Here is a 25,604-nt window from a genome sequence, read left to right on the forward strand (position 1 = left end):
ACCGTTTGGAGACGTATACGTATGCGCAGTAAAACAACGATAAATTCGGAACGGAAATACTACGTAGGGCGTGGGAGGCATGTCACGTGAACTCATTCTTAATAAACATCTATTTGACATTGAACGAATTTTCCAGATTCCCTTTTTTTGTGTATTGCGATTAGAAACCTTAAAAAAACCGATCTCTCTTCTATTGGGACATGATTTCTGCCACACCAATGTTCAATAGCTGGAGCCGCCCCTTCTCGCACTTTTCATATAAATACATTTTAAGTGGGGTTTTTTTTGGTCTCTCGTAATAGTTTTTAATCTCTAATGTTGTATGAAAACATGGGAAAATAAACAGTTGAAATTTAAAAAAAAAAGGTGGTTGTTAGAGAGACCGGACAAAATCCGATATTTTTAAAATCGGCATGCGCAATGCACCACCCAAGCCAGGCTGGAGCGTTTATTCCTTTTTTTCCCCCCTAACGCTCAGGGGGCGGGATTGGATTCACCGCCTCGAAGTTGCGATCGATTGTGCTGGGCTCGACTTTTACAGCCTCGGTAGAGGGGAAAGTGGTGGTGGGGGGATAAGAGCATTCGCGATCTCCGATGCGTCGATGGGGCGGTGGAATCGCCGACTCCGTTTGTGTGCTTGGGGGCTAGCGCCGCCCCTTGGAACTGGGGCCCTAAGTGCCTCTAAGCATACACAGAATGCCGTTTCTCAAAAAGGCAGCAGGTTCGCCGCTCTTTTATTGGCCTAAGATTTAAATCCGAGGCATCTGCCTTTTTTTTTTTGCAAAGCAGTTAAATTATTTTGGTCCCGTGAGTATCTCATGTACAACCACTCCGGACTTGAACACAGGACTGGAGCTTTTAAGGCTGCGCTTTTAACTCCTGTACCGAAATCCTTAACTTCGTTTGACACGTCCTCACGGTTAACATTTGGAGATTTTGGGGTAGGTCTTCAGAAAGAAAAAAAAACATGGCTCCAGGGGGTTTTCTTTTCTTTTCTTCAAGATATGAATGTGGTTTAGTATGATGCAGATGTAAAAAACCTGTTTAGCTTCGGTTCCTTCTGTTCACTTCCATTAAATGATAACCATGAGGAAATACAGGTAGTCCTCAACGTACGACCACAATTGAGCCCAAAATTGCTGTGGCCAAGTGAGACATTTGTTAAGTGGCTTTTGCCCCATTTTACGACCTTTCTTGCCACAGTAGTTAAGTTAGTTGTTAAGTTAGGGACATGATTGTTAAGTGAAACTGGCCTCCCCATTGACTTTTCTTGTCAGAAGGTCGCAAAAAGGGATCAGATGACCTTGGGGCACTGCAGCCTTCATAAAGAGTCAGTTGTCAAGCATCTGAATTTTGATCACTGACTAGGGGACGCGGCAATGGTAGTAAATGAAAAAAGTTATGTCACTTTTTTCAGTGCCCTTTGTAACTTTGAATGGTCACTAAATGAACTCTTGTAAGTTGAGGACTACCTGTATTTGTACAGTTTTCAAGTGGGCAACATTTTGTGTATGCATTCTAGCTATTGATAATTACATTTTTATCCTACCTTTATTTTATAAATAACTCAAGATGGGGAACATACCTAATACTACTACTATTATTTTCCCTACAACAACAAACTGTTAGATAGATTAGGCTGAGAGTGTGTTGACGGGCCCAAATTCACTCAGCCAACTTTCAGGACTAAAACAGGACTAAAACACAAGTTCTGTTTCTAGCCTAGTGCCTGAACCACTACGCCAATTTGACTGAATTGGTACAACAATTCTAGTGAGTTGTTATATTAGTATTGCCTATGATTAAAAATAAGAGGCCTGACATGAAGAGATCCTGTGATCTCATAGTTCATATATCTGCTTTATATATCTATACTGCCCTCTTCAAACCTGGAATAGGTGATTAATTTTGAATAATCGGACTACTGGTATATATACTAATTTGACAGGAATCCACCTGAACATGAAGATATTTAGACCTGTTTAGATTTCTTTAGGATTGTGATGTTTGTCTCCTGCCAATATAGCAACCCTTTAGCAACTGAATGGCGAAGATTGCAATTTCATCTGCATTTGTAATGTTTTTAAATGTTTTTTTTTGTGATAATAGTATATATATATTTCTAAATTACTATAGGCTTTCATCATGACTTCCATCTCTTGAAAAATCACTGGAATCAAAACCATCTTTATATACTGCTTTTAATTCTCCCAGTGGAAAGGTCTTTTAAAAAACCTTCTTGCTCTTTCTTGCAATATCTTGGAGGCATAATACCATAGTATTATTAAAACCTAACCAAAGTAAGTATGTTTTGCATGATAAGTTGCTTTTTTGTGTAGTTAATTCCAAAAGCTTATAGCAAAAGTCAATATTCCAAATTACCTGGGCCCTTACATCCATTTCTGACTTTTTAGATCAAAATCATATTTAGCTTTTTGCTGTTTATTTCAAAAAAGTTATGTTCTTAACCTTGTAATTAATTTGTTTGTTCAGAGTTGAAAATAAACCCACCCAATGAAGACTTTTCAACTGCTGTCATTCCAAAGGCTTCTAATATCTTCTGAAATACTTCAGAGTATTTCTGAAAGTCATTAGAAAGGGAGATTTGTAAACGTAGAGTCCTTTACAAGGTTTCGCCATGATTGTGAACAAGATGGCTAATTCCTTTGTCTCCCAGAACTCAAACACATGGGCAATGATGTCCTGCTGTCTCTTCATGAAGAGCAGTTGTCCTGAGCATAATGTGAGTGATCTCTTGTCCTTTCCTTATCCAGAGAAGTTCCAAGGAGATAGTCACAGAGCTGTCTGTGAAAGAGTTCACCATACTTCTCCTGGAAGCCATTTTCTTTCCTATTTTGATAGATTTTTCATTAGTGCATAAATCTATTTTGGATTGGTAGATGATAAAAAATTCTGCTTATTGTGAACTAGAACTTAAGATGCTTGGCTTGTTAGTTGTTCAAGACCTGAGCACAAGATAGGGCGAGTTCCCATCCTCGCCCCAGCTCCCGCCAACCTAGCAGTTTGAAACATGCAAATGTGAGTAGATAAATAGGTACCACTTTGGTGGGAAGGTAACAGTGCTCTGTGACATCATCCTGGCCACATAACCGTGGACATTTCTTTGCTTTGACAGTGCTGGCTCAATGGCTTTGAAATGGAGATGAGCACTGCTCCCTATAGTCAGCAATGACTAGTGGAATAAACTCTGCAAGGACTCCTTTACTTTACGTTTTCAATAACACAACATTATTTTGTGCTTTTCTTCATTTTGGGATACGCTACTGTAGCTGTAGAGTAGCTACAGTGTTATATCTCGTTATGTTTAGCCAGTTATCTCAGATTCTTGACACCCCATAATTCGCCATATTTGCGCTTCTCCTCTGGTCTCATCTTTTCTTTATTATAGCCATGGAAGAAGCCAGCACTGTGGAGGAAGGGGAAGTGACCTCAGGGATGCAATCCTTGGCAGTAGAAGATGGGCCTGGTCCGGATTTAGCTTCTGCCACTGAGGAACAAGATGACGCTGCCAGAGAAACTGAGGGGGAATTATCAGGCAAGGGAGAAGAATCTGCTGAAGAGGATTGGTGCATCCCCTGCAGTGATGAGGAGCTGGATTCTCCAGATAACTGGATGCCTGAACCCAAGGAGATCCGTCGTTTATATGAGCTCATTGCTGAGCATGGGACTCTGGAGATTCAGGCCGAAATCCTCCCTCGGCGCAACCCAACCCCAGAGCCTGACAGTGAAGATGAGGATAAATCTGATGGACAATCTGAACACCAAGAAGAAGAAGAGGAGGAGAAGTGAGAAATGAGTTTTTGTATTTGGCTTAAAGGAGGGAGGAATCTTAAGATTTGAAGTTATGTTAAGGGGAAGAATGATAGGCTTGAGAATATTGCTGTTGATTTTTTCCCCCTCCCTCTGTTTGTTCCAGGCCTCATGTGCCTACTGAATTCGACTTTGATGATGAGCCTGCCACTCCCAAAAGCTCCTTGATTGATCGACGGAGAACTCCTGGTACGTAAGGAAGGCAATTGAGTTTCCATAAGAAGAGCATTGCCAAGCCAATGAATTATGGAGTATATCATTCTGCCCCCCCTCCCCAACTGGCCCACCAGTTGCTTATGCCCACAAGCTGGGTATGAGTGCAATAGAACCTTCCCTCTGTGTTCCCAATTGCAAATAGGAATAGCGCTTAGACATATATATCGCATTACAATGCTTTACAGCCCCCTCTAAGTGGTTTACAGAGTCAGCATATTGCCCCCAACAATCTGGGTCCTCATTTTACTGGCCTCCAAGAGGGAAGGCTGACTCAGCCTTGAACCAGTCAAGATCGAATTGCTGACAGTCGGCAGAGTTAACCTGCATTACTGCGTTCTAATCACTGCACCGTCATATTCATATCATCATAGATCCAGATATAATCAACCGTTTGTTTAGCAAGTCTGGGGAGGAGCAATTGTTGACCAATTTCACTTGCCGTATACAGATAGTCCTCAACTTACATTCTTTTAGCAACTGTTTGAAGTTACAAAAAACGTGATTCATGACTGATCATGTTCAGCCATCATGAGTAGCAGGTATTGAACAGTGTAATCATTCTCCATGACTTGGTGTCTGATCCTTGTGTAATGCAAAGTTGGTAGTCATCCCTCCTCTGAGTTGATTGAAGAACTACTTCCTCTTGGCTGTCCTGAATCTCTCATCATTTGTTGGACTCCAACTTCTAGCTTATGTACATGAGAAAAGGAAAGAAACACTTCCTCCCTTGCATAATTTTTATACATCATACCCATTTAATCATTTTTATTGAAGTCAAAAACTCCAGAGAGGTGAGCGGTTAAGGGACCAGGTTAGAAACTGGGAGACCAGGAGCTTTAGTTCCACCCTAGGCATATAGCCAGCTGGATAACCTTGTGCCAGTCCCTCTCTCTCAACCCTAGGAAGGAAGCAGTGGTAAACCACTTCTGAAAAACCTTGCCAAGAAAACTGCAGGGACTTGCCTAGGCAATCCCCAGGGATCAATACTGACTCAGTGTGTGTGTGTGTGTGTGTGTGTGTGTGTGTGTAAATAAAATGGTTATATTTTCAGAGTCATGTCTTTCATCCACATTTCCCACTAGGGTTTATTAAAAATAGTAAATTTTTAGAAAGAGGATCCTAGATAGAAAAAAAAATTAAATCACCTCTTGTGTTGTAACATTCACTTTTTGAAGTACCCTAATTGCTGAGAAGTAGTACTGGCAGTGCTCAACTTGCTTCCACAATTGGGACGAGAATTTCCATTGCTAAGCCATTCGGTTGTTAAGTGAGTCGCACCTGATTTTATGACCTTTTTATTTATTTTTTTTGCCAAAGTTGTTAAGCAACTCACTGCAGGTGTTCAGCGAATCACATGATCATGAAGGAAATCCAGTTTCCTGCATTGACTTTGCTTGTCAGAAGCTGACTGGAAAGGTCGCAAATAGTCACGTGACCCCAGGATGCTGCACCTACTTGCCAAGCATCCAAATTTTGGTCATGTGACCCCAGGGATGTTGCAAAAGTCCTAAGTAAGAGGACTAGTCATAAGTCACTTTTCTCAGTGCCGTAACTTTTGAACAGTCTCTGAACCAATGGTTGTAAATCGAGGACTATCTGTATAAAATTGTATTATTTAGGTAGCAAAGATGTCAGTTTCTTAATCCAACAAATAAATTCTGTTGCTGGGCAGTTTTCTCCCACCTGCTTCCTCGTGGTTTTTAATTATTTTACAATTCTCTGTAAGAACAGCAAAGATTGCACTCTATTTTTACCTCGCAGGCCTATTAAGCTAGTTTGATGTATGAACTTCATCTTCCAATCCTGATTTCTGATTAATTTCCAGGCACGGTAGCTAAGAGTCAGAAAAGAGAAGCTCGCCTGGACAAGGTGCTGTCAGACATGAAGCGCCACAAAGTGCTGGAGGAGCAAATTATGAAGACCGGCTGTGACCTCTTCGACCTTGATTCAGATGATGTACCCACTCCAAAACGGCCCTCTGGTCTCTTCCTTCGTCAGCGCAAATACTAACAATAATGAAGAAGATAAGCCGAGAGAGGAGGATGGAATGGAACTATGGGTGCAGATACAAGGGGAAGGAACTCCTGCCTTACCCCATTAGTACCCTGGACTTAGACTCTGATCCCATACGGGTTGCTGGAGGTGCTTGCTTTCATGTTTCTGGGTGTAATAAAACTCTGTGAGTTTGCTTTTAATTTAATTTCTGTGAATTATTCTTATAGTAATGGAAAGAGTTGCCAATCAGGAGGAGAGGAGGGGTTGAGTACCTACAATTTCACTTGCCATGTATAGCCAGTCCTTGACTTTCAACCATTTGTTTAGCAACCATTCAAAATTACAACAGTGAAAAAAAATGACTTGTGCTTGCAGTTACAACCACATGTTCCCATGATCTGAATTCAGGTTCTTGGCAACTGGCCCGTGTTTATGATGTTTGCAGTGTCCCAGGGTCATATGATCCCCATTTGCAGCCTTCCCAGCCATCTTCCAGCAACTGAAATCAATGGGGAAAGCTGGATTCACTTAAAGACCAAATGATTCATTTAAGAATTACTGCGATTCACTTAACAACTGGCAAAAATGTCATTAAACAGGTGTGATTCATAACAACTGTCCTTAGCAACAGAAATTCTGTCCCAATTGTGGTTGTAAATTGAGGTTGTGTTTACCCCGTTTTGTCTGCTTACCCTCAATCTTTTTGTGATCTTGGAATTGATAACGCTGCGGTTCCCTGTCACAAATGTCCTTGTCAAAAAAGCCAACACAGTTCTAGGCTGCATTAACAGAGGGATAGAATCAAGATCACGTGAAGGGTTAATACCACTTCATAAGGCCTTGGTGAGGCCACACTTGAAATACTACATCCAGCTTTGGTCGCCACAATGTAGAAAAGATGTGGAGACTCAGGGCAGAGAAGAGCAACAAAGACGATTAGGGGACTGGAGGCTAAAACATGAAGAACGGTTGCAGGAACTAGGTATGTCTAGTTTAATGAAAAGAAGGACTAGGGGAGACATGATAGCAGTCTTCCAATATCTCGGACTGCCACAAAGAAAAGGGAATCAACCTATTCTCCAAAGCACCTGAAGGCAAGACAAGAAGCAATGGGTGGAAACTAATCAAGAAGAGAAGCAACCTAGAACTAGGAAGAAATTTCCTGACAGTTGGAACAATCAGTGGAACAACTTGCCTCCAGAAGTTGGGAATGCTCCAACACTGGAAGTCTTTAAGAAGAGATTGGACAACCATTTGTCTGTAATGGTATAAGTTTCCTGCTTAAGCAGGGGGTTGGACTAGAAGATCTCCAAGGTTCCTTCCAGCTTTATTCTACTCTATTTTATTATATTCTTTATTTTTACTTATTTATTTATCAACATATACAAGGTAATTGGTATTAGTATAGACATGGGCATTTTTGCACGAGATTGGTACAAATAGATGGATACAAATAAGTATAACTTAGCCATGAACACATAAAATGAGTACATATCAATGGGGACAGTAGGACAGGAACAGTAGGCACGCTAGTGCGCTTATGCATGCCCCCGTTAGAGACCTCTTAGGAAATGTGAGAGGTCCACAATGGACTGTTTAAGGTCAAATATATGGGGGTTTGAGGAACTAACAATGGAATCAGGTAGAGTGTTCCAGGCATTGGCCATTCTATTGCTGAATTCGTATTTTCTGCAATCGAGTTAGGACTTTGGAGTAGTTTACTTTGAGTTTGTATTAATTGTTTGCCCGTGTATTATTGCGGTTGAAGTTGAAGTAGTCATTTACAGGTAGGATGTTATAGCAGATAGTTTTGTGTACTATGCTCAGGTTGGAATGTAGGCGGCGTAGTTCGAGATTGTCCAGGCCTAAAATTTCAAGCCTGTTGGCATAAGGTATTTTACTGCGAGCAGATGAGTTAAGTACTCTTCTTGTGAAATATCTCTGGACCCCCTCTATTGTATTAATGTCCAATATACAGTGTGGATTCCAGGCAGGTGAGCAATATTCAAGGATTGATTTAGCAAAGGTTTTGTATTCCCTACTTAGCAGTATAGTGTTACCAGAGAAAAAACTTCGTAAAATAAGGTTGGCAACTCTTAATGCCTTTTTGGCAATGTTGTTTCAATGAGCTCTGGGGCTTAGATCTTTTGAGATGAGTACTCTTAGGTTCTTAACAGAGTGTGGTTCATCTATTAAGTCATATCCGCCCAGCTTGTAATTTGGTGTTCTGGTTTTTGTTGCCAATGTGTAGGGCAGAGCATTTGTTAGCAGAGATTTGGAGTTGCCAATTGTTTGACCATTCAGATACATAGTCAAGGCTGGTAGTATGGCCTGTGATGTTAAATAGTTTTACGTTGTTGACAAAGAGGACACAGCTGCTTATAATATGATTGCAGAGGTCGTTTATGTAAAGCAGAAAGAAGAGTGTGGGTCCTAATACGCTCCCTTGAGGAACACCACAGTTAACTGGTGCAGAGTTTGATATTACGCTTCCAATTTTGATTACTTGTTGCCTGTTTGATAGGAACACAGGAACACCATTTGTGCAAAGATCCAGAAATGCCACAGGAGCTTAGTTTTAACAGAGGTTTGTCATGTACCACTGAATCAAAGGCTTTGCAGAAGTCTATGTAGATTGCATCTATTGCTTTACCCTGGTGGAGTTGTGTGCTCCAAATGTTTTTGTTGTATAGGTGCTGCAAATTACAAGACACATTTTTTCTAAAGCCAAATTGCTTGTTAGAGAGTAGGTTATTTGTCTCTATAAGTGGAGGGTGATGGATTGGTTTATGATGGGTTCCATGACTTTATAGGAGACACAGCAAAGGGAGATTGGTCAGTAATTCTCAACTAGGCTGTGGTCTCCTTTTTTGAAGATAGGAATGAATGTTGCTACTGACCACAGGTAAGGCCAGGAGCTGGTTGTAAAAGATACTTCATAGATAGTGCTTAGAGGTTCGACTATGGCAGTGGAGAGCTTTTTCAGAAAGTAGGCACATATTCCATCAGGACCTATAGATAGAGATGGTTTTAGTTGCGTAGGGCCCTTTTGACAGAGTCTTCAGTATTCTATTCTATTCCTATTCTAATGTCTTGTGATGTAAAACGGCAATGCAGCTGCTGGGATGATCCCTTGCCAGTTCTGAACTTAAAGGAAGCAAAAAAAGCAATTCCTCACTTCGTGTGAATGAAAAGCATGTACCATACTTAGAGTTGCCAGGGAACATGGCCTGGTGGATCAGAAATCTTAAATAGTAAACAAACTTAATCAACTTTAATTTATACACAATTTGTAAACAGCATGTTTACATCAGTGGTGGGTTTCAAAAATTGTTCGATCCTACTCTGTGGGTGTGGCCTCCTTTGTGGGAGTGGCTTGCCGCCCATATGACCGGATATGAAGATGCCGACGACACTTGTCAGAACCACCTTAAATTACCTCACACACAGCACTGGCATCCATAAGAATATGAAGTAAACTTGTTTTTTAAAAGGCATCTTTGGTTTGCGTTAAAACAACTTCAACACACGCAATGTTCTGATTGCACCACAGACGCAGTAGTCATCCTTACCTTTCACAGAGGCGCTGAGTTTTATAAATATGAGCATGATAGTGTAGAATAATCATATCCAAGGACCGGTGGTGGGTTTCAAAAAAATTTGGAACCTCTTCTGTAGGTGTGCCCTGCTTTCCTGGTCCACTGGTGGAACCTCTTCTAACAAGTTCGGTAGATGTGACGAACCGGTTCTACCGAATAGGTGCGAACTGGTAGGAACTCACCTCTGGTTTACATGCATAGATAGAAATTGTGGCTGTCATCTTTACAACGCAAGGAGAGGATGGGGTGAGTCTTTTGTTCTGCTCTTGGGAATTTGATGAGTAGGGGGGGAAAAACTTATTCAGAATTCCTGCTGAGCATATTAGACTTGGACAAATAGACACAAATCTGGCAAATAAACTTAGCAGATTCCACTTCAAAAATTTGAGATGCTCTTTTGTGCGCGGGCGCCATGTGCTTCTTTTAGCAGATTATCCCTGTATGTTTTAAAATTATTCTATGAAGGATAATAAGATCCCACTGTCAAAGTTAAAATCTTAAGAACAAATATAAAAAGTGAACAACAGTGATTCATACTGTGTGGGAATTTAAAACAAAATGTGTACAGGAATTTGATGAGAGGGAAAAACAACAAAGACTTCTAAAAGATTAGAAGCCTTACATGGAGTTTTTATTGAAAGAAGGAAAGATTGAACTGATGTCTTAACAGGTTTGGGGAGCAGAAAGAGGAGAAAGAATATGATAAAAGAAGGATGGCACATTTCTATTTTTCTTTTTATTCATTTTTCTCTTTTTAAAAAACTTTTAATACTTTTATTGTACCTTGACTTACAACAGTTCATTTAGTGACCATTCAAAGTTACAACGGCACTGAAAAAAGTGAGTTGTGACCATTTTTCATACTTATAACCGTTGCAGCATCCCCACGGTCATGTGATCAAAATTTGGATGTTTGCAACTGATTCATATTCATGACAGTTGCAGTATCAAAGGGTAATGTGATCAACTATTGCGACCTCACAAGCAAAGTCAATGGGGAAGCCAGATTCACTTAACAACCATGTTACTAAATTAACAGCTGCAGTCACAACTGTGGCAAAAAAAGGTTGTAAAATGGGGCAACATTCACTTAAGAAATGTCTCGCTTAACAACATAAAATTTGGGTTCATTTGTGGTCATAAGTCAAGGACTACCTGTATATTCTAATTAAAAGTATTTTTAAAAGTATACAGGAAACGTAGATTAAAAAAAGCTTGTCTGATTTGGGATAGTGATATTCTGGACAAATAAGCATTCACTATGTTCTTCTCCTCATATACTACCATAGTACTTACCCTGTCAGTGATTTCTATAATTGCATCCAGTTTTGGTCACCAAACTACAAAAAGATGTTGAGACTTTGGAAAAAGTGCAAAGAAGCACTTAATTAAAGGCTTGGAGACTAAAACACATGAAGAACGGTCGCAGGATTTGGATTTGGCTAGTCCAAAGAAAAGAAGGCCTAGGGATGAAATGATAGCAGTATGCCAGTATATGAGAGGTTGCCACAAAGAGGTCAATTTAATTACTAAAACACTTGTAGGCAAGAGAAGAAACAACGGATGGAAACTAATCAAGGACAGAAGCAACATGGAACTAAGAAGAAACTTTCTAACAGTAAGAACAATTAACCAATGGAACAGCTTGTCGTCAGAAGTTGTAGGTGCTTCGTTATTGGAGGTTTTTAAGAAGAGACTGAACAGTCATTTGTCTGAAATGCTGTAGGGTCTTCTGCTTGAGTTGGACTAGAAAACCTACAAGGTCCCTTCCAGCTCTATGCAGATCGATTGATATTTACCTTACTCCCTGCAGCTTTTGATTTCCATCCCATGTGATTTTCCTTCTACTGTTTGGTTGCACTTCCTGACATCACAGTTTAATGCACTTTTTAAAAATAAGCCTGGCTGATGTTCAAGAATAAAATCGTGGCTAGTGCCTTTAATCTCATTACTCACATGAGTAAGTTCCTAATGGTTTCTCCTGCAAGAAAAAAAAATGTCTTGACAAAAAAAACATGAGTCTCTAAGGATTTTATTGGAATACAGCTGGCTAGAATTTTTCAAAATTAAATCCCTTGACACAAATATTGAGCTACAGATATTGTGAAAGAACAATAATTTACCATAGACAGGTGTAGAAAGAGACTATTTTACTTTGGTTAATTTCTTACCCTCCTTTTCTTCCCAAAATAACCCTGAAGAAATCTATACTATTAATACAGAATGTGGATTTCATATACTTCATTAAACTTGAGGGTAACTAGTACTACAGTGTAGTCAGCAACATTCCCACCAGCACAGGCTGAACAGAGCAGTGCTGTGAGAGGGAGCGGGGAGCCAACAAGGAACTATACAGTGCTAGAAAGAAAACCAAAATGTCCCAGATCACAAAAATCTCTAGGATGAGTTTTATGAGAGGGCACAGAATCACCTTGAAGAAAAAGATATTTTCATGGCTTTGCAAATCTCTTTGTCATTTTTGCATTACACATTGGGCCTTATTCAGCCTGCAAAACAATGACTCTAGGTCCAAGACTATTGAGTGTAGGGAGTGGTTGATTTTTGTGAGGAGCAGCAAATATTTTGAGATTGTGTCCATGCCCCCAATTCTTGTTGGGTCAAGCATCTATCGTCCAGGGGCAAAGATATAATCCAATGCCTGTCGTTCAGGCCCTGCTACGTTGGGGTGCCAGAGATCAGCAATAAAAATCACCTGAGGTCCATCGCTGGGGGAACCTGTAACAAAGGTGGTTGCAGTTATCATCTCAATTTAACTTCAAATTCTTTCAAAACAATCAGAGCAGATTAGACCAACACAAGGTGTTTCTCCCCGATTGCTTGGCAGATAAAATGAAAGAAAAAATTATATTAAAAAGTTTGAGTTTGAGTTTGAGTTTCATTTTAGGTTACATTAATTTGGTGTAGTAAACATATGAGATATAAATGGGATTGGGCTAGTTTGTGGTTTATTGTGATACTTGCCAACCATATTTTAGACCAGCATGTTGGGCAAAACTCGCACCATAGCTAATGGTTTAGAATTGTAGTTAATCTGCTTTGCATACAGCAAAACCTGGTTCAATTAGCCCTGACCCAATGTCAAAAAAAATCATCAAAATAACAGAATACCTAGAAAATGGGTAGGAGGATTTTGGTGCTACCTAGGGTATTTTATCTTTGGACTTCACCTTTTACTCGCTTCAGCTCTGCTCGTCATTGTTCCATAATGCAGCCCTGAATAGATGATTCCTCAAGGAAAAACCTTTTGCCAAAAATAAATAAAATACCCCAACTCTCTTTTAGGTGCTTAAAATTGTGCAAAATACATTCTCTTGGGGAAACTTCCCAAAATCCTACACAGAGAGAATGGTAGGAAAGAAAATTGCCTAGAGGTGGTCAGATGGTCGTGAATTTAGGATAGTATTGGACAGAGGTGGGATTCAGCTGGTTTGGACCAGTTCAGGCGAACCAATAGTTCCAATGGATCAGCTGAAGAGCGAACCGGTTTGCTCTGACAATCATATGGGCCCGCCCACCCCTGTGCTTTATTTACCTATATCCTCTTAGCTGATTCCCGGGGCAGAGTGGGTTGCCTCAGCTGTGTTACTCCCCAGAAGTAACATGGAAGGTAAGCTTTGTTAAAACTGCACACATGTAAAGCACACAATCACCGAACCGGTTGTTAAACCAGCAGGATCCCACTACTGGTATTGGATCCCTCGGTTCCACCACAAATCCGCGAAGCCCTTATCCGCGGAGACATAAGCGCGAAGACTAATTCGCGCCATTCAAAGCGCTAAGGAAAAACGTGACCCTACCGTGATGACATAATCGCGGAGGGCAAATCCGCACATTCCCAAGCACTCAGTACCCTAAACCTAACCCTAAACCTAACCCTAAACCTAACCCTAAATCTAACCCTAAACCTAACCCTAAACCTAACCCTAAACCTAACCCTAAACCTAACCCTGAAACAAACCCCTAAACCTAATCCTAACCCTTACCTTAATGGAAATCGGCTTTCTGCCGTGGCGCCGTTTTAAAGCGCCCTTCTGTTGCCGCACTGTTGTCGCGGCGGTGATGACGCGCGATGATGACGTCACGGCTTTAGCGATGCGCTTATGTCTCCACGGATAAGGGCTTTGCGGTTTTGTCGTGTCACGGGATCGCTCATACTCTGAGACTTTTTAAAGAGGCCAAAGCTCACTGGAGAAGTAGGATAAGACAGGGGTCCCCAACCTGGTATGGTCTCTAGACTTGCACCTGGCTGCGGCATACCAAAAACCAGGCCACACAAATAAGTGAAGCCCCATCTCTGGTGTGCAGGTAGCATGCGAAACCATGCCTCCTTTGGTCCATAGAAAAAAACTCTCTTTATGGAGACAGTCCCTGGTGCCCAAAAAGTTGGGGGCCACTGGATAAGAGACAACCACTCAACCTTGGTGTAACATTCCTAAAGCTGAGATGTGCTGATGAGCACTTTTATTTAGAACAAATTTATACAATGGGGAGCTTTCAAGGAAGTCCTAGCCTCCAACTGCTTTTTGGGAAGAGAGATTTTTGAGGACAACTCTCTTCAGTCCTTATGCCTGCTTTTTTTTGCACTCTTACCATTATGCGCTGTGGTGTGCAAGAAGGAATCGTCCACCAGAAGGCAGTATCCTTCAGACCAGCACTGTGGCTCACCACCCACCACCAACTCACAACCAGGTGGCACTTTTAGCCCTAGAAGAAGAATGAATAAGCTGTGAGAGGGAGGCTTACTGAAGGATGTTTCATATCCCACCCACCCCACACAAGAGAGAGAAGAGAAACATGCTGATGTAAAGCACTAATTATGGAAACAACGTCCTATGTTGGGAGTAAGAGAAACTGTCATTTGCAAAACCAAGAATGGGTACCCCATTTGCATATAGAATTTTTATCACCCCATCCAGAATTGTGGCCACGAATTGGGGATCTCCTCCTTGGTTCAGCAGAAAGTAAACTGTTTGCCTGTCTTGCGAAGAACAGTCATAGCAGGAATATAGAAATTACAGAAGATAATTGTCTTTGGAGACCCTTGATCATTCGTGTTGTCCCACAGCTGCTTTCTCCAGAAGGCAACTGGACTTACTTGATTTTTTTTCCTTCAAAAACATTTGGCTTCTCATCCATGAAACCTCTTCAGTTCTAACAGTTAGAACTGAAGAAGCTTCTTGGATGAGAAGCAAAAAGTTTTAAAAGGAAAAAAAAGCAAGAAAGTCCAGTTACCTTCTGGAAAAAACATCTTTGGGACCACAGAGACTGGGAAAAGAAGATCTTCAGAAAAAAATGTTTTCTGAAAAACCCTGTTCGAATCCTCCTGCCTTCACTTGAGGTCAAATGCCTGAGATTTTATTGTAAGCTATTGAAAAACTTTAAACTTTTCGAAAACTTGATTAGGAGCCACACAGAATTGGTTATAAGACTGGGGTGGGGGGCTATATAAATATTGTAAATAAAAAGGTAAAAAGAGTTTATTTGATTCTCCTTGTGCTACCTACCCACCTACCCATCATATTTGCACTGTAGATCAAAGTGTTGGCCGATGATGCATGTTTCTCATAGCACCTTCCCTGAAGAGGCATCCTACAAAGAATGCCTCTTCTGAAATGCCACTTGTCAGACTTTCTAAAAAATAAGATTTGTTTATAATTTGTGGAGCAAATTCATCTGAAGCAGTGCTGCAGTTCACAACAATTATTCCAATCTGCTTGTTTGGCTGCTTCTAAATATAAATAGCATAGTTAATAAAATAGAACAATCATGATAAACCAAGCTTATAAACAGCTCCTATTTAGGGAACAAAGGAGTTCAGTAACTAGACAGCATGTATTGCGCTGAAAGGAGATGCTGACAATACAGGTTTTCAGATACTGGTGCCCCTTCCCCACTAAGTAGATGCTGTGATCTGACCTATTCATTGCTCCTCTAGTGTTTGCTCACCTAGGTGGCACCGTACCCTGGTGTTCGTTGGTCCATAGGTGCCAGGTAGCACAGTTCCAGGCTGCAAGACATTAAAGCAGGCGTTCCCAAAGCAATTGGCGTTGATAAAGGTGCGTAGTGCGCTGAGTGCCCGATACGTCCATGGGCAGCTGCGACAATTCTGTGCTATGCACTCCCCCTGTCGGTAAAGGTAATAACTGTGCCAACCAGGGTTGGCGTTGACCATCCATCCCCGTGGCATTGGGGCTCCGGGTTCAAAGTCCCTTGCAATGCCCTCGAATTCCCGCAGGATGGCTGGGAAACTGAGTTCAAGAATCTCCACATCGTGACGCTGGGACTCGCGGGCAAAATAGGGGGCCGAAGGCAAGTCGGGGAGGTAGAAGGCGCTGGGCTTCTGGATCGCCATCCGTTCGCCCAGCTGATAATGGGCCTGGTCCCGGATACCTTTGTGCAGCCGGTTCATACCTGACCACGAATAGCGCTTGGCATAATCTCGTAGGCTGCGATACAGGCGCTGGTTGATAGCATCGCCCCTGAGGGTACGGCGAGGGCATCCTTCTTCGGTTGGCACACCTTGCTGATGAGACACAGGGGCTACTTGCCCTGTTCCCACACGATAGCAGTACCAGATGAACAAGAGGGCCAGAGAACCTAGCACAGCTATGGCCGGCTCTGGTCGAGAGTGCCACGTAGAGGGGTCAGGGAGGAGTGGGGACAGAAGGCCACGGAGACCCCAATCAGCCATGATGCTGGGCATCTTCGGGCAAAGTTAGAGCACCTTATGCAAATCTGCTGGCCTGCCCAGCCAGTCTGAATCGCCCAGGCCAATTCATATAGGGTGCCCTTTTCAACCCTTGTTTTCTATTTCTTCCTGCTCATTTAATACTTCGCTCTGCTGCTGCATGAATCCGTTCTTTAAATGAATGCCTAATTTCTGAGCCTTCTGCCAATCATTTTCACCACGTCTGTCCCACACTCCACCCCATTTCTCTCTCCCTCTGTCACTATGTCCTCTTCTTCTAAACTGGTCGTCATTCTGCCTTATCAATTTTGCTAATCTCCTCTCATCTCTGTAATATCCCACCCACCCATCCCCGGTCTGTTCTAACTCCGTCCTCACTAGTCACCTTCTCTGCTGGTGTCCTCCATTTATTGCAAGACAAATGATACCTTCCCCAGACAGATGTGTTTCCCCTCCCCACCCCTTTTTAAAAAAATCTCTACCTGTTCATTTGTCCATTTCCCAGTCCTTCCATCTTCTAATATTCTTGCCTTGTCTGTCTCTCCCCCAAAATGCCTTTATCACCCTGTGTGATTCTCTTTCTATCTCCTCCTGGCTGAACTCCTCCGTTGCCAATTGTCTACAGTAATTTCTGTTCATGCACATAGACTACCAGAGGCATCCGGAAAAGATTAGAGCTTCCCCCTCCACCACCACCCCATTCCCCTCCTCCTGCTGCTCTAATCCGCCATCCCTCCCTTTGACGTCTTCCTCTCCTTCCTCGTATCAGCACAAGCCGAGGTTTCGCTGCATAAACAGCCACCCCAACCACAGCTCAGAACCCCCTGTATCAACCGTCCTCAGATGGGCATATGGTCACCCCGAGTGATTGATCTCATCAGTAAGCAATCATTTCTAGGGTTCCGAGTTTGGGCGTAGGATTGAAGGATGGATTGCTGAGGGCTCCAAAAGGTAAGCTGTCAGCTAGGCCCGCTTTAGACTAGGGCCCCTCCTCCTCCTCTAACTGCAGCATAGGCTCAGCCACGTTGGAGGCAACCCCTGCCTGCAGCGCAGCCATCTTTCCACTCCCCCCCCCAACCTATGCATTTCAGGCTGCAGCTGATTGCTGCATCAGTTGCATTTCTGAAATAAAGTCTTTAAACTGCATACCAATAGTTACTACTAATCGGAATGTTCCCATCCTTAGCATCTTCCTTAGCAGCTCCTGGTACCTCTATCCTAGCAACTGCCTGGCAACCACAATGTCTCCTTAGCAACCGTCCTCCCATAGCAACTTTCATAGTAACCATTGTGAAGGGAGATTAAGTTGAAGCTGCCAAAGAGGGGAGGCTCCTTCTTTTGCCACGCCCCCTCCCCCCCAGCCGAAGAGTAATCATGTCCCCACCTCTACAATCTTTACATCTATCCCTCCCTAATTATTTAAAAAATGCATATTTTTTTTATCTTGATTGTGTGCCTGGCTTCTGTAGCCTCAGACAAAAAAGGCCCAGGATGGGAGGGGGTGACGATGGTCGTGTTGGGGGCTGTAGAGTTTTTATAGCAGAGTTATAATTGGGAGGTAAAACCTTGGAGTTGTGAGGAAGAAGGAGCTGAGATGGGAAGTGGGAAGTTGGAGGATGGAAAAAGTCACAAATAATGTTGGTGCAGAGAGGAAGAAAGAAGAGCAATTCTAAGGTGGATTTTGTGGAAGGGAAGGAAAAAAATAGAAGAATGAGGCACAATATAAGAATATTTTAATAATAAACACAACATTTCTGTGAGATGTTAAATAAATATTGCCTTAAAAATGCTGTGGCATGTGGTTTGCAAATATCTACAGTAAATGAGAACAATACACACAGACACAGACACACACAAAACCCAAACCCACATTGAGAAATGCGTAAGCTCAAATGGAGTCAGAGATTCTGCTTAGATGCCTGCCTTGAATTTTCCAAAAATGGCAACATAAATTTTTGATAGTTTCTTGCTGTACCTCTTTTGGGGGAAAAAAGGTAATCTAAGGAGCCTGTCATGTTTTACTCTCCTCATCTGCTTCTTTACAAGGAATGACCAAAATATTATTGGTGTATTTTTGTAACAAAATGCATAACTTATTTCCAGAGTTCTTGTGGGAGGTGAGGTTACAAATCATTAAATAATATTTGCAACATCACTAGTAAAGTTTGCATCTGTTTTCCTCCACAGAGGGTTTATTTTCTGTAAGAGAATAGATCTTGAACAATTTCCCTTTATTATCTAGAAAAGGACATTTATTTATTACATATTGGCTTGGCAAATCAGGAAGCAGTATATTTTTAAATAGGAATGGACTGTTACATTGTTCCTCATTTTTTAAAAAAATCAAAACAATTTATTTTCCATATTGCGCTTTCAACCTATACTTATGATCATAGGATGGCGGTGAGGATTTATATTCCCCCATCTCTATAATATTCAGAATAATGCAACTGCAAATACATATTGGGTTTCATTGTCAAGGATAAAGGTGGGAGGGGAGAGAGAGAGAGAGAGAGAGAGATTTGCTTTGCCAAAACACTGAAGGTTTTACATTTTTAAAAAAGAACCGTTCACAATACCTTTCTATTCTTATTCAAGTTTTTCCTGGTTTGGTAAGAGAATCTATTGCAAGAAAGGAATAGGGAAGAGAAACCATATGGTAATGGCCATATAGCTGTAGGTGACTTTCCAGATGGGTATGTAGGTGGCAGAGGAAGAAGAATCCATGCCTTTTCTTAAGCAAAGAAATTCATTTTGGCCTCCCTTGTTTCTCCATTCAATTGGGCGAATGTAAGACATGGGAGAAAAAGAGGGGTTCTGGGTGAAAGAGGCCTGACATCATGCCTGCTCTGAAAAATAATTTCACTGAAAGGAAGCAGTCCGCTGCATTTCTCGTTCTATAAGCGAAAAAGGGAAGAGGGGGTCCAGATAACACAGTTAATCAGTTATGCAGCAAGCAGGAGCAGACTGCAGAAAAGGCACATTTCCAAAACACAAATAGAAAAAGCCTAGGTTGCTTTGGAAAGGCAAAAGGGAAAAATCCTACAGAACTAGCCCTTGTAAAGAAGCTACTGCATTTTCATTTGCTAAGCAGACTCCTAGCTCCACGGCTCCCTTGCCTGGCAGGAGAAGGAAATAGCCAGACTAGGTATTCTGCAGGTCTGAAGAAATCCAAAATGCGCTGTTTGGAAAAAGCAGGACTCAACATGCCTCTTCTGCTGCTGCTGCTTTGCTCCCTGTCTCTTCTACAAGGTAAGCGGGAAGCTTTTTAGCACAAGGGCTGGGGAGGGGGCGGCCGATGACCCAAACGGGAAGGGGCTTATTTCAATTTAACCATCTTTTGTATTAAAGAAAAGGGGGGTTTGAAAATCCATCTTCATCACTACCAGCTCCCCCCCTGCCCTTCCCCAGAGCAAATGGCAGGTGGGCATGTTGTAAAGATGGTGTTGTAGGCAAAGGAAGCCTATTTGAAAATACATCTTGACATGGACAAAAAAAAAAGAGGGGGATTCGTTTTCGCTGCTTGGGGATGCACACATTTTTAAACAGCTATAGGGAAACGACGGTCGTCGGTCGTCACTAGAGGATAAAAGAAGGGAATTGGTATTTGATGGTCTGTGATATCTCCTAAGATGGGGAGGAGGAGAGGGGTTGTTCTCTGTGTTGTAGTAAGCAGAATGTAGAAATCTGATGAGGATCCCAGGCAATAGCAAGGAGAATGTAATTTGGGGTGCTCTTTGGAAAACGGAGAGGAATTCTATTTTAAAAATCTGTAAAATCTGCTAGATTTTACCTTTTCCTATATCTTTGATTTTAGATTTTAGATTTTACTTTTTCCTATATCTTTGAGCCATTATAAAGATTGGCAGTGATTTTAAGGGAAGTTATTATCTACAAAAGGAGGGTGGTCAGGTTGTTGCAGAAGGTTGCAAGTGAAGCAGAAATTTGAGGCTGACCCTTGACGGGAAGTTACAGAAATGACTGAAGATTTTATAGTTAGATTTGAAAGCTGACCTGAATTTTGGAACACCAGGATCCAAGAAATGGAGTGGAGTGAGATGTGCATAAATTGAACTAGGCAAAGAACAATCTTCCCCCACTGAGGGGGGGAAAAAAATCCCTGGGGTTTTGTATGTAACGCTGCCAAGAAAAACATATTCAATATTCATGCATTGCTAAACTGAAAAAGCAGAGTCCGGGTCAAAATGAGGGTGCCCCAATAAAGGTTCACTCAGAAGGATCGCAAGCATAATGGCAAAGACTTAAAGAGCTTGAGGGAAGGGGGGGGGCATTATGAAATCATGCAAAAGGGCGAGCTGTTTGGCGATGCGTTTCCTAAAAAGGAGGTTGGCATCCTGCAGCCCTGCAAATTCAGTGAAGGATAAGAAGTTCAAATTTGCTGGATAGGTTAAGATGAACCCTGATGCAACAGGGAGTCACCCTGGCAAAGGCTGGTGGTAGGGAAGAAGGTCTCAGAGTTTTGTGGGGCACAAGGATGTAAGGAGGAGGAGGAGAGGAAGAAGCAGCTAGGCCTAGGAAACCAAGAAGGAGGGTTAGGGGTGTCATTCTTGAGGCAGGAAGATACATAGATTTTGCACGTAGATGTTAAGGACGCAAGGTTTATTTCTGGGCTGCAGTTAAGAGTGTATTTTTCTCCTCCTCCAACACCATCACCATCATCCTTGTTGACTTGGGATGGGAGAGGTTGAGATTCAGCACCCAGGAGGTGCTGAACGTGGCAAATGAAAACCCACCAAGATGTCACCTCACAGAACTTCCTATTAGAAGCTTTGCCCTCTCCAGAGGCATCACCACTGGGTTTTGTTCAGTTGCACAAACAAAGGTGGGGAAACCCCCTTTACCCCAAGACCAGTAAGTCAGGCCTTTCCGCTTCTCAGAGCACCAGCCATTTGACTGAGGGAATAGCAAATGCACAGGGCACCCAAGCCTCTGAGGCAGCTGGCCTTCTTAATAGAGGGAGCTCAAAGCAATTAATGGTTTGTCAGAAGCTGCCCAGATCCCACATGCTGGCAGTTGCCTGCAGCGGCTACAGCTGTCAGCCCTGAATATGTCATATCAGGCGATCCTAGTGATGTGCGGCACTCATCATTTGAGGCCTTTTAGGTCTCTGATCGGATCTGCAGGCTTCTCTGCTCTTCCAAGCAAGAATGGCCTCTTCAAGTTGGCTATTACCCTTCCATCAGCAGGTTGCCTCCTAGCCGTAGGCTTTTGCTAACCTCCTCGTTCCCTTCTATATATTCAGCATGAAGCAAAGTTTAATATATAAATATGAAGCTAAATGACGCAGCTTTCTGCAGCAAAAGAGAAGGGAGGCAGCATTCACAAGATCACTTTTACACCCGTAGGTCTCCAGTGGGTATCTGAGCTACCTGATTTTCCCTCAAGACATCATAGCTACAAATTATTTGCCTCTTTTCACAAGGGAGCGATCCAGGTTTTCTGAAAAGACCACATCATTTAGACAAATCATTCCATCTTAATTCACTTTAATCACCAGTTCTGTTAGATTGCCTGAGTCTTAACAAACTATTTCTATTTTGTACTCTTTCACCATTTAATTGCTTATTTAGCAGGCATGGATAAAGAGGATTTTTTTCTATCTCCTTCTAAATAATAAATGTGATTAAGCTGCAATTCGAAGTACTGTAATCTGGGAAGTCGACATAAGTTTGTAAATGTTACTGTTTATTTCAATTAATTTGGGCAAAGAAATATGGAAAGTAAGTTGAGGGGATGATGCTGAAGGTATATCCCAATTTTTTTAGGGACTAGTATCCCATGTTCAGGATTTTGACAGAGAATTTAAGTTTGTAGAATCAAGTTTCTGATTCTTACTTCTATGTCAACTATTTGCCTGGGAAAAGAGATTATATCTATTTGGAAAAAGAAAAAAAATATGTGGCCCAATTCCACAGAGTGCTCTCAATGCAGTTTATAAACTCTGTCTTGAAAGAACCCTGCCCTCTAAAACCTTCCCCAATGTTAGCCATTTTAAGAAGCGTGGACTTTAATTCCCAGAATACCTCAGCCAGCATTGGAGGGAGGTTATTCTAAAATAGCAGTGAAAGTGTTCATAGTGCAAGAGAGAAGGCCTCAATGTGGTTAGAAGAACTAGCATAGTCAGCAATCAGTATACAAGTACTGCATAGTTTTCCTGTGGAATTTCATCTTAAGAAATTATACAAAATAAGCCAAGAAGATCCAGAGGACACATAGGTGCTGTTGGAAAGCCTAGCAAGATCACACATAGCATCATAAAGCGGTCCTCGACTTATGACCACAATTGGAACTTTTGTCACAAGCAATTAGGTTGTTAAGTGAGTCATGCCCAGTTTTATGACCTTTGTGGCTGTGGTTGTTAAGCAAATCACCCAATTGTTAAATGAACACATAGTCATTAAATGAACTTAGCGTCCCCTGTTTACTTTGCTCGTCAAAAGCCAGTAGGGAAGGTCACAGATGGAGATCATATGACCACAGGACGTATAACCTTTGTAAAGGCAGGTTGGTTGCCAAGTGCCCAAAATTCTGATCCTGTGACCACAAGGATGCTGTGTGAAGACCAGTCGTCACTTTTTTTCAACTCTGTCACAATTCTGAATGGTCGCTAAAGGAATGATAAGTCAAGGCTATCTATAAATAGTCTAGGCAAAGGATGGCGAAGCTTTCCGGCACTCAGTGCCAAAAAGGGAGCGCCTGCACACACACAAGGCACCAAGTGCCGAAAAGGGAGCACTTTGTGCGCACGCGCATGGTTTGCACTTCATATACGTTCATCTGGGCAGCGACTGGGAAGAGGAGCTGCCCAGAGGGATGCGGGTGCCAGGAAATGAACTTCCAGCCACATGTGCCAGGCGATATGACTTCGTGTGACACTTCGTGCCATCACGGGTCTAGGCTAAACCATAGGATGGTGGCTTTTATTGAATGCTCCTCTTTTTCTATCCATGTGCTGTTCAAAGAAAGGGGAACCAAGGGGGGCCGTGGACAGAAAAGAGCACTCGGTGTACAGGTGGTCCTTGACTTACAATCATTCACTTAATGACTGTTCAAAGTTACAACGGAACTGAAATAAGTGACATGACCGTTTTTTCACATTTACGACTGTTTTGCAGCATCCCCATGGTCACATGATCAAAATTTGGACGCTTGGCAATTGCATGTATTTATGACAATTGCAATGCCCCAGGGTCACGGGATCGCCTTCTGCAACCTTCTGACAAGCAAAGTCAATGGGGAAACTAGATTCACTTAGCAACAGTGTTCCTAAATTAACAACTGCAGCGATTCACTTAACAACTGTGTCAAGAAAAGTCATAAATGGGGCAAAATTCACTGAACAACTGTCTTGTTTAACAACGGAGGTTTTGGGCTCAGTTGTGGTTGTAAGTCAAGGACTAACTGCCGTTGCACAGGATAGGACCAATGTGTAAGGGCGGCAGGCCAAGATTGCAGGCCTGGATGGACATGGATGGCTGTAAAGCATAAGTAAACAACTAAGATGTAGGCCTGCCTGTTGCTATAGAAACCACTTATGTGATTTATGCCCCCCTCCTCTCTTGGATATGAATGTATATATATCTGTGAGTGGAACCGGCCTGACCTAGAAGGTTATACACATACTTAGATTTCTGTAGCTCTTCACTGCCATCTGTGGTGGTCTAGAATATTGCAGCCCAGAAAGACCAGTCCCAGGAAAAAACGGTGGGAACCAGTGCTATGCCTGCTGGTCCAGGAGGGAAAGTGCACCCTTGTTCAATTCAACAAATTTACAATTTGCAGTGCATCTTCTTTTCTGTCGACTTATAATGTGAAAAGAATATGGAGGACAGGCCACTGCTAACCCTTTGTCCCCTGCAGGCCTGCCTCTCTGGGAAAATGAGGAGGCTACCCCGTCCCCGCTGTTGGAGGCCCTTTCATCAGAGGCCATGGAGGAACCCAAGGAGGAGGAAATGGAGGTCTCGGCGGAGGTGCGAGGGTCCTCACCCCCCAGTCCTGAAGGCCTCTCCGAATTGCTTCAGGGGACACTGCTGAGAAAGGAGTTTCCAGGGGGTGAGGTAGTGGAAGAGCCAATTCCTGGTGAGAAAAAGCAAAGAATTTGGAGAAAGGGAAGGCCTCTGCCTGGGATGGGACTAGGTGTAGAGGAAAGGGTGGCTCGGGTTGAAGAAAAATGGAGGGGCAGGGGTGATTCCGTGGTGGCACAGTGGTTAGAGTGCAGAACTGCAGGCTGCTTCTGCTGACTGCTGGCTGCCTGCAGTTCAGCAGATAGAATCTCACCAGGCTCAATGTTGGCTCAGCCTTCCATCCTTCCGAGGTGGGTAAAATGAGAGCCCAGATTGTTGGGGGAAAGAGGCTGACTCTAAACAGCTTAGAGAGGGCTGTAAAAGCACTATGAAGCGGTATGTAAGTGCTGTAAAAGCACTATGAAGCGGTATCTAAGTGCTCTTGCTATTCTTGGAGGGGGACTGTGGGCCTATTATAAGGGCAAAATTTAACATTTGGCATTGCACTTTTAAAAATGGGTTATTGAATAGTTCCATAATAGCACATTCTTTTTTCTGCCAGGAAAAAACAACAACAGGTGGCAGAGAGGACACTTTTTGAGGGGTGGGAGGGTATGAGAAAGTTCCAGTGTTTTCCCTCCTCTGTTCTGACTTCCATGCACCCCTTCTTTTTAACTAGGAGGACAGTCTTCCACTCTGCCCCCATTCCATCCGCCCATCCAGCGTCTAGATGGTGGGACAGTCCTTGAGACCTCCGAAGCCACAGCCACTGGCCCTTCCCCATTGACCACTGCTGCCCCTCCCACTGGCTTCCTACTCACCACCCCTCCAGCTTCAACGGCGGCTGCTCCACCCCGGTTACCCCCTCCACCGGATGAGGTCGGGTCTGCCAACCACCCTATCTCAGCCACCACCACTGCCTTCATCCCCGAAGGTGATGAAGAGACGACGACTACCCTGATTACTACGACGACAATCACAACCGTTCACACACCTGGTAAGTGATATGAGTGAGATGCAAAGGTTTTGGACTTGGGTGTAAGCCTTCTCCACCCTGATGCTCCCCCGTTACTTGCCCACCTAGCAGTTTGAAAGCGTGCAAATGCGAGTAGATAAAAAGGTACCACTTCAGTGGGAAGCAGCGTTCTATGCGCCTCGGCCTATAGTCATAACGACCACATGACCACCGAAGTATCCTCTGTTGTGGTCCACCAGGGGCCTATGGAGCTA

The 25,604-nt window shown here is 42.7% G+C and overlaps 3 protein-coding genes across 6 annotated transcripts in view; 2 read left to right on the plus strand and 1 right to left on the minus strand.

The window, feature by feature from the left end:
- The first annotated feature begins 540 nt into the window (after window positions 1-540).
- On the plus strand, window positions 541-6,247 carry PAGR1 (PAXIP1 associated glutamate rich protein 1). 4 transcript variants are annotated; one of them, XM_032237663.1, is made up of 5 exons: window positions 542-941; window positions 2,137-2,300; window positions 3,410-3,806; window positions 3,938-4,020; window positions 5,873-6,247. In XM_032237663.1, the coding sequence occupies exons 3-5, from the start codon at window positions 3,412-3,414 to the stop codon at window positions 6,055-6,057; spliced, it is 663 nt and encodes a 220-aa protein (XP_032093554.1). In that variant the 5' UTR covers window positions 542-941; window positions 2,137-2,300; window positions 3,410-3,411; the 3' UTR covers window positions 6,058-6,247. The 4 variants fall into 4 exon arrangements, with proteins under 4 accessions (XP_032093553.1, XP_032093556.1, XP_032093554.1 ...); XM_032237662.1 differs by having other exon boundaries at window positions 541-941; window positions 2,137-3,806; XM_032237665.1 differs by lacking the exon at window positions 2,137-2,300 and having other exon boundaries at window positions 541-941.
- A 5,474-nt stretch (window positions 6,248-11,721) lies between these two features.
- Window positions 11,722-16,656, minus strand: ASPHD1 (aspartate beta-hydroxylase domain containing 1). The gene is made up of 3 exons (XM_032237641.1): window positions 15,609-16,656; window positions 14,253-14,366; window positions 11,722-12,377 (listed from the first exon to the last, which is right to left on the minus strand). The coding sequence occupies exons 1-3, from the start codon at window positions 16,363-16,365 to the stop codon at window positions 12,268-12,270; spliced, it is 981 nt and encodes a 326-aa protein (XP_032093532.1). The 5' UTR covers window positions 16,366-16,656; the 3' UTR covers window positions 11,722-12,267.
- A 2,672-nt stretch (window positions 16,657-19,328) lies between these two features.
- Window positions 19,329-25,604, plus strand: part of SEZ6L2 (seizure related 6 homolog like 2) — a 35,520-nt gene continuing 29,244 nt past the window's right edge. Inside the window, exons 1-3 of the mRNA XM_032237117.1 lie at window positions 19,329-19,602; window positions 24,232-24,450; window positions 25,054-25,371. Of these exons, the coding sequence (XP_032093008.1) occupies window positions 19,527-19,602; window positions 24,232-24,450; window positions 25,054-25,371 (613 nt within the window). The 5' untranslated portion in view covers window positions 19,329-19,526. The remainder of the gene's footprint in view (window positions 19,603-24,231; window positions 24,451-25,053; window positions 25,372-25,604) is intronic.

This window comes from Thamnophis elegans, chromosome Z (genome assembly GCF_009769535.1).
Source record: "Thamnophis elegans isolate rThaEle1 chromosome Z, rThaEle1.pri, whole genome shotgun sequence".
NCBI lineage: Eukaryota > Metazoa > Chordata > Lepidosauria > Squamata > Colubridae > Thamnophis > Thamnophis elegans.